Source organism: Lissotriton vulgaris, chromosome 1_2 (assembly GCF_964263255.1).
Source record: "Lissotriton vulgaris chromosome 1_2, aLisVul1.2, whole genome shotgun sequence".
NCBI classification, from domain to species: Eukaryota; Metazoa; Chordata; class Amphibia; order Caudata; family Salamandridae; genus Lissotriton; species Lissotriton vulgaris.
This window is the reverse complement of record NC_141686.1, coordinates 74434133-74449503: the sequence shown is the minus strand read 5'-3', so window position 1 is coordinate 74449503 and position 15371 is coordinate 74434133. Positions and strand designations below refer to the sequence as shown.

At 43.8% G+C, this 15371-nt stretch overlaps 1 protein-coding gene across 1 annotated transcript in view; it reads left to right on the top strand.

The window, feature by feature from the left end:
* SLC6A13 (solute carrier family 6 member 13) overlaps positions 1–15371 on the top strand; it is a 758242-nt gene that overhangs the window by 692363 nt on the left and 50508 nt on the right. Inside the window, exon 11 of the mRNA XM_086952830.1 lies at positions 7434–7571. Within this exon, the coding sequence (XP_086808956.1) occupies positions 7434–7571 (138 nt within the window). The remainder of the gene's footprint in view (positions 1–7433; positions 7572–15371) is intronic.

Here is a 15371-nt window from a genome sequence, read left to right as displayed (position 1 = left end):
CTGTGCCGCAAATTTGCATTTAGCAGTGCTCGAGTGCCTATAGTCAAAAACTAAATGATACAAGTGGTCTTGTTCAATTACTGGAAACATGGGATTATTCATAGGGAAGGTGAAAATTTCTATTACACCCTGATGTTCAAGCTGTGTGAGTATCTCTCTAATTTGTTTTTCAGCCTCATTTTTAATGGGTTATTGTATTTGAGTTTGTGGGGCTGACCTCACAGGTATATTGTGATAAGGGCAACCATAATCCCACCCCCGAAGGTTGCGTTATAATGCTGGAGCTTGTCCTAAGGCCCACGTCTTGGCATATAAATGTTTAATGTATCTGGAATGAGGTCAGAGAAGGCAAGTAACATTACTGTTTCGCCTTTGGGACAATGCACGACAAACTACGCTGGCCAATCTTTTTCAGCCAAGAGAATGTCATAGCTGATTGACAAGTTTTCCCAAAAGAGAACTTTTATGGTAGGTTGTATAACCTCCTCCATTTGGAGCTACAATTTTTATAACTGGCTAGGACACTGAGTCTTCTATCCGGTGTTTCCACCTGGATATACTTACTTGTTGCTACTGCTGCCAGACACTCCATAAGATTCTGGTGAACTATTGTGACTTCTGCTGTGCTGTCCAGCATGGTCAGAGCACACTTCCCATTCTGAAGAGGAGTCCTCAATAACCTTGGCATGCTTTGCTGTGATATCTTATACTTTCTTCTTTTTGAATTGAGGTTTGGACTTTGTAAGTTTGTCAACGTTTTTAATTATGTAGTCAGAAGAGCACTGTGATTCCTTCTTTGGTTTCATCTTCTACTCTGATCTGCACTCTAGTTGTCCAACTCTCCTTGAGTGTTTTTCGAATGACTCTTGAAAGGAATGAGAGGAACCTGTATAAGTATCCTGATACCTAATATGCGTTTTAATATTATCACAGTTACGCAGATTATAACATTTTTCAGTAGACTCCTGTTGTGGAGATCCACTCAAAATGTTAATCTTTTCTTTGTTTATCTTATTATACCACTTTTTCTTAGAAGACTCAGATGCCTGCTTCACGTTTTCCTTTTCAGATTTTCCCGTATTCTGCAGTTTACTAGGCCTGGGTCTCAAAGTATCTCTCCCTACTTTTGCATAGGTTTCCCCAATAATTGTAAGTAATTTTCACTCCTGCTCTCCCGGAGCTAAACATGTGAGTCACTGGTGTTCTTCGTATGTTAATGGTTTTTTTAAAGCTTCATAAGCTGTGTAGTTCTGAGGAGGTTCCGTTATTGTGTATACTTGATAAAGTCTTGAGTTTGTATTTACTGCTGGGAATGTGACCCATGAATAGAATACATCTGTCCTGTGTGCTCCGTGAGCCTCAACCATGAAGGTCACAGCTCCACACGTGAGTCTGTGTCGCTGTAACATTTGCGTGAGAGCATCTCTGCAATTTACTGTTACGTTACTTTGAAATTCTATGTCATCTGCCATTTAAATATGTGGAATTCACTTTTGGAACCGCTATGGGGTTATCCTTTGAACGGTTTAAGCTTGAACAACCAACAGCCAATACATGGGGCTTCCCTACTCAGTTGAAGAGGATATTTCCATAACACCACAGAGGTCTCCAGTTAGTTGGTGATTAGGGGCTTAAAGGTACACTCAAAAACTATTTGACAATACATTAAATCAGAACCTATTGTAGGAAATGCAAAATATGAACATACTGTCGAAAATATAAAACCCAAAAATATAGCGCAACAGCATATCCGAGCAGAAAACACACAGCTGATCATGGTTAAACCCCAGGTTAGGCCCAAATACTGTAATGACACGAGTAAGGTAAAAAAGTTCACTTGTGGACACAATGGAATAATTTACTAGAAAGGATTTTCAGTTAAAGGAAAACTCATGCTTAGCAAGGATGAAAATATTTATGGTCTTAGCAGCACACAGTCTCCCCTGCATGCACGGTGTGCTTCCAAAAAGATTATTACCGGATTAAACAATGGGTGCAGGAAATCTGATTAGCCTAGAGCACACAGAGGTCTTAGACACACAATGATACCAGCACACACTCCACTGAAATTGCATTTGCCACAACGACACAAGCATTCTCAAGTAGAAACAAGCATTTACAATGCAACGGTTTCGTCTTTGCAAAAGTTAGAGCTATTGGCATTGTAAATGAAAACATTTTTATTTATGTGTTGGTTTTGAAAACAGATAAATAAATGGCATTGTCATTTACAATGCCAATAGCTTAATCTCTCGCAAATTCAAGACCTATTGCATTTGCGCACACACACACACACACACACACACACACACACACATAGCCATACACACAGATCCACACACAGAGCCACACACACACATAGAGCCACATACAACATACTTATCTACAATAATTAATTAACAGTACTGACGGTGCAGCGCGGTAGCTAACAACTTCATGCTCCGTTGGAAATGGATTGCCCCACCATGTTTGAGCAGAGTGCAACAAATATAATTGCGTACTTTAATCGACAGCTCAACATTTCCTGTCTTTATGTATGTGTAGTGTATTGGTATCCTATGTATGGAATATTCACACAGAGCATGTGTTACTTCAGAATTTTCCACCCGGATCTGTCTTGCAGACCAGACCTGTAATACATGCCCTGTGATGGAGATCAAAGGATTTTGTGTCAATAAGAGTTGAAATGTTAACAGTCAAGAGCAAAAAACATATTCACACACACTTCATGTTTGTCGGTACGGGGCGTGGGGGCCGAGAACAGCAGGTCGACTGGGGGGCGAGGGGCAGGTGGCTGAGCCCCGGAAGGTTGGAGGGCAGGACCGGGCGGCTGGGAGAGCTGAATCAAGCAGCAGTCGGCCGCCGAGGGAGGAATACAATAAGACTAAAGTGGGGCAAGGGTGACGGAGCAGGAGCCCTGTAGGGCGGATGGGGGAGGGGTAGCATGGAGAGCCACGCTGAGCTCAACGTATCCTGTCTTTATGTATGTGCAGTGTATTGGTATCCTATGTATGGAATATTCACACAGAGCATGTGTTACTTCAGAATTTTCCACCCAGATCTGTCTAGCGCAAACTTGACCCGATATTATTGATATCGACAAGGAGAATAACAATTCGGTCAGTAATATGATATGACAATAATGTTTTGATTATGATCGTACGAATACTAGCATTATTAACATTATTAATGTTAACAGCACATTTATAAGCATAATATGCCCCCAGAGGTGCTACTCACATGTACCTTCTCCATGGAGAGTTCCTGCTCGCTGTCCTGGCTCTCCCTGTCGCTTTCTTCCTCTTCGGAGCTCCTCCGGCAGCTTGGGGAGCTGCAGCTTTCTCTCTGCATCCAGGAGGCGGGGAAGGGCTGAGGATCCACAGAGAGTGGTAACAAGGGTGCCAGGACTCGGAGGAACTCATCGGACTGGGCCCAGCCAAGGGACAAGGACACTAAAGATACTGCCATGATTCTGCAGTTGAGGGGGCACAGGGGGAGATGAGGGAGTGCTCCTTAAGCCACCGATCTGCTCTCCCAAGGGATCACTAATGTCAACACGGGCCTGTTATCTTAGTTACTGCGTAGTCCCTTAGAAACTGGCGTGTGGAGGTGTTACAGAAGCATGGTTGCCATCTTGAAATAGGGAACTCTTACTCATTTCAACTAAACAGTGTAAACAAAGTGACATATTTAAATTTTTTTAAACCATAATTGCTAACAAAAAGGTCAGTAACCATTATTTCCACCGGAAAGACCAGTGGTCGTATGAGGTATTTTCAGTCTTTGCATTGCGTTTTGCACTCATCTTCATTTAAATGTATTTGCTATGAAGTGAGTTTCCGCCGAAAACTAAAACAATACCGAAATATGTTCACTTCATTTTTCTTAAATACACATAATAAGCAAGAAGCAAGAATATTTTCTTGACACCACACTCTCAAATGCGCATAGAACCGTTTCAAACTGATCGCCTAATTTACTTTCCGATCATTCAATTTTCACAGTTCCAGTATTGTAGAGTTGTGGGGGCACTGAAGCGCTTGATTACAGGGCACACAACGTCTATGCCGGCGGCTAACCACAGAGAGCATGTAGTGTGCAATGGTCTTGTCACTGGTCAGGCTTGACGGAACATGCACGGCCATTGCTTGGAATACAATCTTGCATACCGGCGCACAGTACCAGCGTGGAGCTTTTCAGGGGCTCGCTCCAACCTTCGCATGCCTGAGACCTTGTACCCCTGGCTGGGGGTGCTGCTATCACGAAATACCCCCTCCCCCCGCCACTAGCTGTACTCAGATGGAGCACAGGCAACCGCAACAGCTGACACAATCCAAATGGTGGAGGGGGTAGAGGCGTGGCTATCAATGGAGCAGCAGGTGCAGCGACACCAGACCTCGCTGCAATCTGATTAATGCAAACACTGCGGGAGGGGGTGGGACGCACGTTCTCCCGAGGCCCCACCGCAACCTCATGGATATACTGCAGATGTAGAGTCGGTGGGCGAACGATATAGTTATATAGGAAAGTTCACAAGCTGATGTATTGTAGGCGTGGAGTACCTACGATAAACCATACGTGCTATACTGCAGATCTGAACAGCAACAGGGTGAGATGGTGGAGTTCCAGTCATGCAACAGACGTAGTAGAGTAACGGTAAATCAGCGCTATGCCAACCCATCTAGGTGTTCGCGCTACACTGCAGGAACGCTACTGCAAGGTACAAGGATTTTAGAAATAGAGGCGTTTTATTGGAAAGGCGCTACAGCGAGGCGAAATAGGTTTTGCAAGTCCAGTCGCCCTACAACCAGACAGTAGGAAAAACAAGAACACGTTTGTGTCTGCTTGCACTTTTCCAGCATGCACAGCCTGCTTGTTATCATGTGTAAATACAGCGAGGCACTGAACTGCCAGAGTGCCGTGGTGTGTCATAGCAACAGCTGCAACTACTTCTTTAAAACAAGCACTCACCCTGGGGATCTTGGCGGTTCTTCCTTGTGCCCCACGTGTGCTTGATGGCAGCCTCATGGCCGCTGTGAGCTTCCTCTCAGTGGTTGCAGGGTCCGGACCTGCCCCTTTCGTGATATCATCATGGGGACACCCTTGACATCACGGAGGGGCGTGCCCGGTCCTTGCAAACGGCGAGGAAACTCACGGCTGATGATTCCTGCACACCGGCTGTGCGGCTATGGTGATAGCAGCGCCAAGGGCTGCCAATAAATAACAAGCACTCGATTCTGCCCCACAACGGCAAAGGCACGGACAACGGGAGGGAGGGCGGAGGATAAAGAATGCACAACAGACACAATTGTGGGCGTGTTTTCGCCCTCTCCCCTTCCCATTGGCTGGAAGGTAAAATTCCAGCCAATGGGAAGAGGAGAGGGCGTGACTTAAAAAAAGACACGGAAACGCCCCCGAATCGCGTCGAGGCGGGCCCTGAACTCAGTGACGCTCCTCTCCTCCAATGGCTGGCCAGCATTTACGAGGCCAGCCAATGGAGAAGAGGGCGTGTTCAGGCCCTCATACTACCAACAAAAGATTTCGGCTCCGCCCACCCACTGCTTAAGCAGTGGGACGGTAGCCGAAACCTAAAAAGCTTTGTTTGCTAGGTATTGTCTGAAATGCAATAATGAATGTGTAAAGGATTAGGTCACAGTTTAGGGTTATGTGGTCACAGGTCTTTGGGTTTATTTCCATCTTCAATCCGTTCTTTGTCGTACCAGACAGTAAAGAACTGTATTTGCATTGTCAAGAGCAGTCCATGTCTCTTTTCATTGTGATGGTTTCAAGTCACCTCGAAACAGTTGGCGAGCCACCCAAGAGATCCCTTTTTGCCCCCACCGGCAGAGAGCACTGCACACTTTTTTGAGTGTTCAACTGAAGTTCCGCCTGTGCACGGGTGTCAGGGACATTCCGGGAACTGCCATCTTTATATGGTGAGGACAGAGTGGATTATGATGCCTATTTGTGTATTAAAGTGTTTTTTTTGTTAATGCTAAATGCAGATGTCAATATAAGGTTAAAAGAGATATAAGGGCAGCACATGTGAGTTTGTGTGTTGTGTACATGTGCAGCTTAATAAGTTAAGGCATCTACATAACTGGTTTACCTTTGATTCCCAGTGATGAGCTGCAAGTGATCAGTTTGGGTAATTTGAAACTGGAAGGCACTAACAAGTATTCTCTTTGACATCGAAGGACAGCTGAAACGCTGGTTTTGCTAAACTTTACCTCCAGATAAAATCTGAACCCTCAAATTACTGCTCTGGACCTAATGTCCAGAGCGTCACTCTGTGGTCTTAAAGATGCATGGTTTGAAAGTAGTCTTCTCTCGGGAGCAGAGAGAAGTGGCCAGGGTTTGTGTGTTGTATTTACCAAACAGTAGACTAGAGATGTCATTATCACAGTAGAGTAGAGTAGAGTAGAGTAGAGTAGAGTAGAGTAGAGTAGAGTAGAGTAGAAGTTTTTATATTTTGTGACTGATGAAGAGTGCATGCGTTTATAAATGAAACATGGCCACAGTATGATGTTGTCGTCTAATATCACATAATATGCAAATTGTTATTTCAATGTGCATTGTATAACCAAAAAGTTTATATTGTAATGTGGCTTACATAATTGGGTGCTCTAACTTTCCTGTTATCTGTGGGTAAGTGTCATCAGGTAACCCGTCTGGTGCAGAGCTGGGCTTCATCCTCGCAGAGGTAAACAGGAATCAACCGGGCTAACTAAACAATGGAGTGATGTTGTTTATATATAAACATCATCCATGTTGATATGCCGAAGTCTCAGTCAGCCTGTCATTATTTATTCAACTCTAACAATGCTGTCAATAATAACAACAACATTTTGCACAGTGAACTTTAGCTTTTGCACAGAATATTCAAGGTTTTGATAATGTGCCTATGAAGATTTGCAGATCTGCTCTCGGAGCAGGTCAGGGGAGGAGTGGTTTGCCCATTCCTAAGTGCACAGTGACTGTTTGGCGGCCCTCTCTGGCCTCCTAAACCAGTCATGCACACTTTTTCTATTCTCCATGCAGGCTGCATTACAGCTTGCATGCAGAACAAGCCCTGGCCCCCATTCTCTGGTGGAGCGTTGAACCAGGATGCTCAAAACCAATAACGCTACACTGCAGCATTGTGATTGGTCAGAGGAGCCTGGGTGCATATCATTCACAATGATGCATTACAGCATTGTGATGGGTCAGTGGGGCCTGCTTCCTGTTCCTCAATTCCACGAGGAGAGGGGCAGTAGAAACACAGACCCAGCGCAAAGGTAAGTTTCTTTTAAAAAAATGTTTTTTTTAAATGTGTGACCCCTGCTTATCCCCCCACCTGAGTGACCCGCCCGCCGCACCACCCGTGAGCCATGCCTGCCACCACTGCATTGAAGAAATGCTTTAACAACTGTACTGAACTTATCTATTCTCAGTTTGTCTGTGTGGAGAGCATGGTTACTGCGATGGTCGACATGTACCCCAATACCTTTCGGAAGAAGAATCGCAGGGAACTGCTTATCCTGTTTCTATCCATCTTCTCATACCTGATTGGTCTTGTCATGCTCACTGAGGTAAGATATTGGTAGGGTGGGCAGGGCAATTTAGTCCTGAAAGGGGTTAAATAAAAGTAAAACAGCACCTTCTATGCCTTGCAAGAGCATTAGTCAAATTCAAACACTCGAAATACCCAAACTTTCCTAAAGATGGCAAGCAAATAAAATGCTAAAGTCAAGAGGTTAAAGGTTTTTTGTAAATGTACCCTTTTTAAGAAAGACTACAGTTCAGGTTTCTCATGCAGCATATGTTCACCTTGCCTTCTGCAATTTACCAATATCAGTGCTGAGTACACTGGAATTAGGATTACAGCTAAAGAGAATGATTTGCCTTGTACCAAAGTACAAGGACATTTTTTCTGTTGTAATTTTAGACTACATTTTTGGCAGAATTCTAGTTTAAACTGGTAATTTCTCTTCCACTGCCAATTTGCTTTCCTGGTATGATTGAAGATTTGTAGATGAGTCACAGTGGTTTAAGGAGTATCGCACAAAATCAAAATTGGCACTTTGCAATGTTTTGCCAGATGTAAAATATCTGGATTCAGAATATGCACATTTGCAGGGATTCATTTCCAGCTCAGCCACCATTATCATCCACCTAAGAGTCATTATAACATAAAATGGATCGTTAAAGGGTTCTTTCTACTGATTTAATTTAAAGATAGTAAACCTATTTTAAAGATCTAACACATAGTGCCGCTGTGCCCATGCTGCTTCCACTGTGAAGGTTAAGTGCTCAAGCAGAGAAGGCTCAGGGTTAGACTTTGTGTGCCCTGCACATGAAAGAACTCGGAAGATACCTTTGGGTATGCAGGATAGCACTTTTACATTTCATCTCTGTAATGAATGAAGGGGGTGATTATTGTTTTAGCAACATCCCATCTTCCTGCATCAATTCACAGCCATTAAAATGCTTATCATGGGCTAGTAGTTACTGATGGTATTTATCAATCCTGCGTTATGTTCTTTAATTCAGCCCACTGTTTTTAGCTCATTGAGGTCCTCATTTATGAAGGCCTGCAAAACTTTTACTCCGCTGTTGCATTATTTTTTGTGATACTGCGCCTGCATAAATAATGCGCCACATTGTGTGTGTGTGTGTGTGTTGGCATTTATATAGCGCACTGCTACCCGTAGGCGTCCTGGCGCTTCGACCGCTGCGAAACCCTTCCTGGCTTCCCTGAGAGATGGTCCCTTAATGGGTATCTCCAGGGTGCGACCAGGCATCCCCGGCGGTCTGGGGGGCCGTTAGTGAAGATGAGGCAAGCTAATGCCCAGAGTTGCCGAGTGTGATCGCTGATCAGAGTGGGCACCGAGGCGAGAGAATTATCGAGTCCGCTGACCCTGGTCCAGAAACCTGCCGCGCCGGGAATCGAACCCTGGTCCCGGGCCGTCCTCTGCTCTCGGGTCTGCCGCCTCTAACCAGTGAGCCACACTACTTCATTGTGCCATATTTAAAAAGTGACGCATCCAGGCAGGTGCGTCACTTTGGAAACCCCTGCAATACATTATACCTGTGTCAGGTATAATGTATGCAGGTTGGGTGCTCCCTCTCATTGAAGGGTCGTAGAAATGGCGCAGTGAAATTTATGAAATGTCACTGTTACGCTTCTACGACACTACTGCATCAATATCTTATTCCTGCCTCACAACAGGTGTAAGACTGACACAGACCCTTTCACATGGGGCTGTTTTCAGATACACCCCACTTTTGGGAATACAGATACATCAGAAAACTGTTGTATCTGTGACTCTCTTGGGACATGTAGTGCAGTACATTAAATACGGCACATCACAAGGAGGGCGTAGTGAAAACTGTTGCATCTCTATTTTCACGCAGTAATGCAACAGTTTTCATAAATGAGGCCCTATGAAATTAAGACAGCCTGATAATATCAGTTAGAGAAGAGAATTAAGGGTCACTTGAAAAATCATTTAAATGCGTATCTGAGCAAAATGCCATCTCACTTCTATTATGTTTTATTAATCACTTGAGAAATACATTCTGGAGTAACTGAGGGACAGGGTGTGCAGAAGTGAGTACTTTTAGGTTCTTAATGTGCCTTCATCAGGTTGATATTTTTCCAACAGCATTACTGGGAGTCATAATTATATAATTCACATTATCTTAATTGAAGTAAGCAAGTACCCAGCTCTAAAAGAAGACTTCCAATCTGTAGGGAGAACTTTATCTTCTTTGCCTGAAACTAATTTCTGGTATTTTTTTTTATTTATTTATTTTTATTTACTTGAGTTACATATATCGCTGGCTAGACCCGGAGGTATCATAGCACTTTACATGAGGACACAGCGAGTTACAAGTTACAAAAGTTTCACAGAAGTTACATAATGGATAAATATACAAAACAGGAGTAAATTAGCAAACACAAAAGTCAGGATAGGAGAGACCAGGGGTAGGAGTTAATCCACTGGAAAGAGACAGCAGCAGAGAAGAAAATGAGACAAATGTCTGTTATCCGGCTGGGTAGGTGACAGCCATAGCGGTGTGCCAGGGCCAATCTCCCCTAAAGCTGTCGGTGCAGCTCCACCGGGGAAGAGACCATGTATGCTTTTAGGCCTCCACCAGAGAAGAGTGAGGATCAGGAGGGGATCAGAAGGATAAATAAACAATACAGGTATAAATTAGCGAACACAAAAGTCAGGATAGGAATGCAGGTAATCCACAGGAAGGAGACAGCAGCGGGGAAGAAAACAAGGCAAATGTCCAGGGCCAATCTCCTATACAGCTGTCAGTGCAGCTTCACCGAGGTTGAAGCCATGTATGTGTTTAGGGCTCCGCCAGAGAGGTGTTCCTTCTCAGGAGAGGATGAGAAGGCTAGAAACCAAAGACGGGTGGTAGGCGCTTGTGAGTATGGCAGTGGTTTTGGCAGCCATCTTAGAGTCAGGCAGGTCGAGTCTGTTATTCTCCATGGCTCAGTGTCTAGTTCTAGTTGCCACCCGTTCTAAAGTTGTATGAAAAGCACAGTGCTAAAAATACTGGAAGAAACATCAGGACCCTGGACCCGGAGAGACAGCTGGAGGGGAGCCAGTGTTCCTTCTTTTATCCTATACTGCCTCTCACCCTATCCATCTCCGTCCAAAAAGTTTTACAATGCTCAGGGAGCTGCATCATCATGAAACATCACCAAACGCCTTGACTCCAATCAACCTTGCACCCCAATCTCAACACAATTTTTGCTTGTGGTCCTATTTTATTTTTTCAACAGCCTTCCAATAGCTGTGAAGGAGCTAGCAGAAGGACAAGGAGTGGAAACCACAGCTAGAATATTGGTGACTTTCTGATCCTGAAGCTGTCCATTTGACCTATTAGGCCAGAGGTATCCGATGAAGTGCCAGGAACTCCAAAGGGAAAGCTAGGCATAGTAGCTAATAGGCCTGCTTACCACTATTTGACATTCATGAGCATCACATATATGTCTTGCCATTTACGTCTTGTCCCCACCAGGAAATGCCCTGTGTAGCTTCAGTGTAGGTGGACAGGTGCTTTTGCAGTACTGCAGTACTGCTCCATTCATCGGCTACTTGTAAGCTGCCCCAAGTTGAAGGTAAGAATGTGATGAAAGGGAAAGACTGGGAACAAGGGGGCTCATCAGCCTGCTTAATTAGTCGCCAGTCTGCGCCCGGACACAAGCAATATATTGGCAGAAATTCATGGGTAGGAAAACTGTGTTTAGTAATTGTTAGATAAACCTTGTCTTTAGGCATCAAACGGTAGTGGTACTTTTCCTAGTGCTGTGTGAAGTTGTGAAGCATGACAGCTTGACATTTTGAATCTTTACCTAATACAGAGCTGACTAAGCTTTTTTGTGTAAAAATAAAAACAAAAGATTCAAGAAAAGGGACTTTGCTACTGCTGTTGCACAGCACTGGGAGATACCACATGACTTCCATTCTGTTTACCTCCCACTGCTCAGGTGACAGCTGTGAAACATGACAGCCTGAAGCATGAAGTCCTCTCCTTGTCCACTGCACAGATGAACAAACTATTTAAAATCTGGAGCAATAATATTGCATCATAAATGAAATTCTTTGATTTTGAAAGCCCTGGGTTGCATTTTTGCTACTCCAGCATAATCTTGCATAATTGGTATTTTTAAATTGAACAAAAACCCCACAGGCTATAATTGCAATAGTTTATGTAGTTCCTAGGAAAGTTGTAAATATTATTCAAGAGCTTAAAAGAATGGTATTGATAAATCCAACAACTTGCCACTGTTAAATTGATCATCACTAGTACAGAAGATCAGTTATGGAACTTTCTCTTCTCTAAGCCAAAATCATGCTTTCTATTGGTCTCTGCTGATTGCTGAGCCTTATCAGGCTTATACAGGCTGCTTTGATTAGGTGATAAGTGGCCTGTCAGGAACAGAGTTTATCTGATGGAGAGAGCTCTGCAGCTAGAAAGGATGGGTCCTGCAGATGGGGCTGGATTAATCAAACTGAGCTTAAAAAGAGAGCAGACATGTAAGGAATGCCAGGCCAACCTTTCCCCACATCCTGTGCTCCAGCCGGATGGCATATTTAGAACAGGAATTTGCAGATGTCATGGGGAGGAGAGCTAACTGAAATGAGCTACACAGTGGGTTGGTTTAGCTAGCTCTTACATCACTGGAGAGAAATTAGCCATCTTGAATTTTGGAAGTGCAGTGCTTTGTAGGGCAAGTAGATGCGAGCGATAATTTGGTGAAAGTTGTCATGCTTTTGGGTGTCACCCAACATCTCATTGGACATAGGTGGCTCCTGCTTGCAATCACAGAACACTAACAAAATATCTGAGAGCTGCATAGTCTCTCAAATCTGCTGCCTGAAATTACAAGGAAAAGAAGGAATGCCCAGTGGAATCTGAATTTGCCCCTAAAAGCCTATACAATTTGATGCTACAGCCATGAGGACTGCTCCTTGCTGCAAGAATGATTAAGAAGTTGATTGACTGCAACTGCAGGTTAACAGAGCCAATCTGTATCATCTCCACCAAAAGTCCCCATCCTGTAGTGTGTCCAGTGGACTTTTAAGGATTTGGTCCGGTGCTTTGTGGGAAATGCAGTCTAGATATTCCATAGAACACCCAGGTGATTTTAGTCCTTTGGATTTGTGTTTCTGACACTTTGAACCTAACAGGATACCTTCAGAAATCACTTCTTGAAGTTTGGAGAACTTTTGGGAAAAAGCTCCACAAGGTGACCAACCTGACCTCAAGAGTGAAGCTGACTGCCTTCAACCTCGACCCGGTCAGAATTTTAGGTTCGTCTCGCTGAATGCTCTGGACTGCCCGGTTTTGGCCAAGGCCTCGCGTAAAGTCAATCCAGCAAACCCTATCTGAATCTGGCCTGCTGTGGAGGGCCGAATGCTGTTGGTAGAAAAAGCTCCAGAAAAGTTTCTTAGTGTGAAGGTAAAATTTTGGCATGGGGCAGCCGCTTAGCTTATCCGACCAGGGCTCCATTGCGGTCAGTCTGAAACGTGTCTTTGTCCCAGTAAAACACGACCCGATGTCCCAGAGTGGCTCTATAGGTTTTTAAGCAATATAAAGTAGTTAATCTTGAAAAAACTCATAGTTCAAGTTCTCTACTTTGGATTTTTGTCATTTAGATGCCTATTTGTTCATAAAACTATTTCCCATTTTTATAAATTGGTGTGGGAGTTTTATTGTGTGTTATGTCTTACTTCTTTGATGTATTGGTGTTTTTTAAATGCTTTACACACCTGCCTCTTAAGTTAGGTCCGGCCGCTCGTTGTCACCTACCTAGGTTTGAGCAAGAGACTTTTTTACTGAGACCTTTACTGGACCATACTCGTGGTAGGTGCATGCTTACCCCTAACATTACGACAGCGACCAACTACATGGCTTCAGGACTACTCTGTGTATCCTGACTGTTACATGGTGAACATGCACTACGTGCTGTCAAAGTAAACCCTTCTTAATAGGTAAATCCTTTGTTTGAAATACAATGTAATCCTTGTAACCCACAAGATACTGCGCATGGTATTTAAAAGCACAACATGTAGAAAATAAATGTGACCATGCCCCTACAGTGATATTGAGCTAAACGCTATTTTCACTGTGGCAGCCTTAGCTTTTCTTATGTCGAAAACAACTAGAGTGAAAGTTACTGTATTTTGGTAAAAAGGCCATCTAATAAAATAATTAAACAACTATTTTTATTAGTTAAAACAATCCAATTCAATGGCAAAGTCAGATTTTTAATAAATATTAAAGAAAAATAACTTTTAGAAAGTTGGTACCTGCCTGACCTGTCCGAAACATAATTAACATAAGCCTATTCCAGGTCCCAGTCAGGTATTAGCCCTGAATACGTGTGAAAAAATGTGTTAAACACTCCCAGGTGCAAGAAATAGGATGGCCTCAATGGGCAGAGATGACTTGACTGATCACCAAATACGCGGGATTGGGGCTGTGGGTGTCTTTGACAGCACAGTGTTGAATCTCGCTTGACTAGTCCTCTAAATTCACACATAAAACTTGAGGCAAATCATTGTGGATCCCCTGCCTAGTTGCTGAAGCTGCTTTTGTCCCACAAGAGGTCTGTCATTGATTTTACATATACCATTGGGGGCACACTTGAAAGGGAGAGAACAGGATGACAAATTTAATGAAGTCGAAGACTTTTGCCATCTTCAAAATGCTGATAACTGGTATTTTGGGGTTGCTTGCAGTAAGGCAAACAGGAACTGCTTCGAAAATTGGTAGGAGTACCCCAGATAACTTTTATCCCTTGTCCAAGATCATGCCGAGGAGCTAAACTCACCCACTACCTCATGCAAGGCTTAAATGTGGTATCTCCAGGCACTCACATCAGAACACGTTTTGGGCCTGCGGAAGGTCAGAAGACAACGGGTCCTGTTTGGGACCTGAGAGGAGCCCTGAAGGTCTAGATCTGGTCCCTCTTGAACCCAGGACAAGGAAGTGGCTAGCAAGAGTCAGTTTGCTAACCGCATATGTGGCTATACGGAGACAACACAAGGCAAGAGGACTTTTCCTGGAAGTACCCGGCTGACCAATGCCAACTGGACCTGGATTGGACCCTGCTGTTGGCCTCTGCTTGATATGCTGTGAGTCTCTAAGTGCCTCCTGAGAGGTCATGAGGACTTTTGATGTGTACTCATGTGGTGGATTGGGACTTCAAATTCTAAGGGGGTGAATTATATGTATACACACTACCAACATGAAGGTCCGCCTGCCTGATTTAAATGTGGGCTGCCCTTCAGTTGGGCTACCCTGTCTCTGCCGTGGCCAAACTTCTCCAGTGTCCCTAGGAAGTAGGGGTCTTTAGGGAAATGGCTACATGTCTGCCTGCCCAGTTTAGATGGGCAGAGTGGTGGTTATTTTTTACTCTTTCTTGCTGCTAGGTAAAACCTGGTGGTAAGGAACATTAAAAATATTATAATGCTTCTCCCGCCATGAGAGAAGACTCCCATGGCAAGGGGAGTATTATATTTTATTCTTTACAAAAAGAAAATCCTGTTTTGGGAAAAAAATACATATTGCCAGGTTCGACCATCACTGCGGTTCCTTGCAATGTTTTTATTAATGACCACATGCTTGGTGGTCATTTATAAAGTAGGCAAATGGCCTCCCCACCATGGGGACAGAGTAATTTATTCCATCCCCATGGTGAAATGGTGGGCCATTGGTTGAGAAATAAATCACCCTCTACATCAGAACCTAGTTGCTGTGTCCGGCCCATTCTCCATTGTGTCTAAAACACCCTAAATGAGAAGGGAATTAATGTCACCTGCCTCTGATGCAAAAATTAGCGCAATGCGACTCTGGATGAA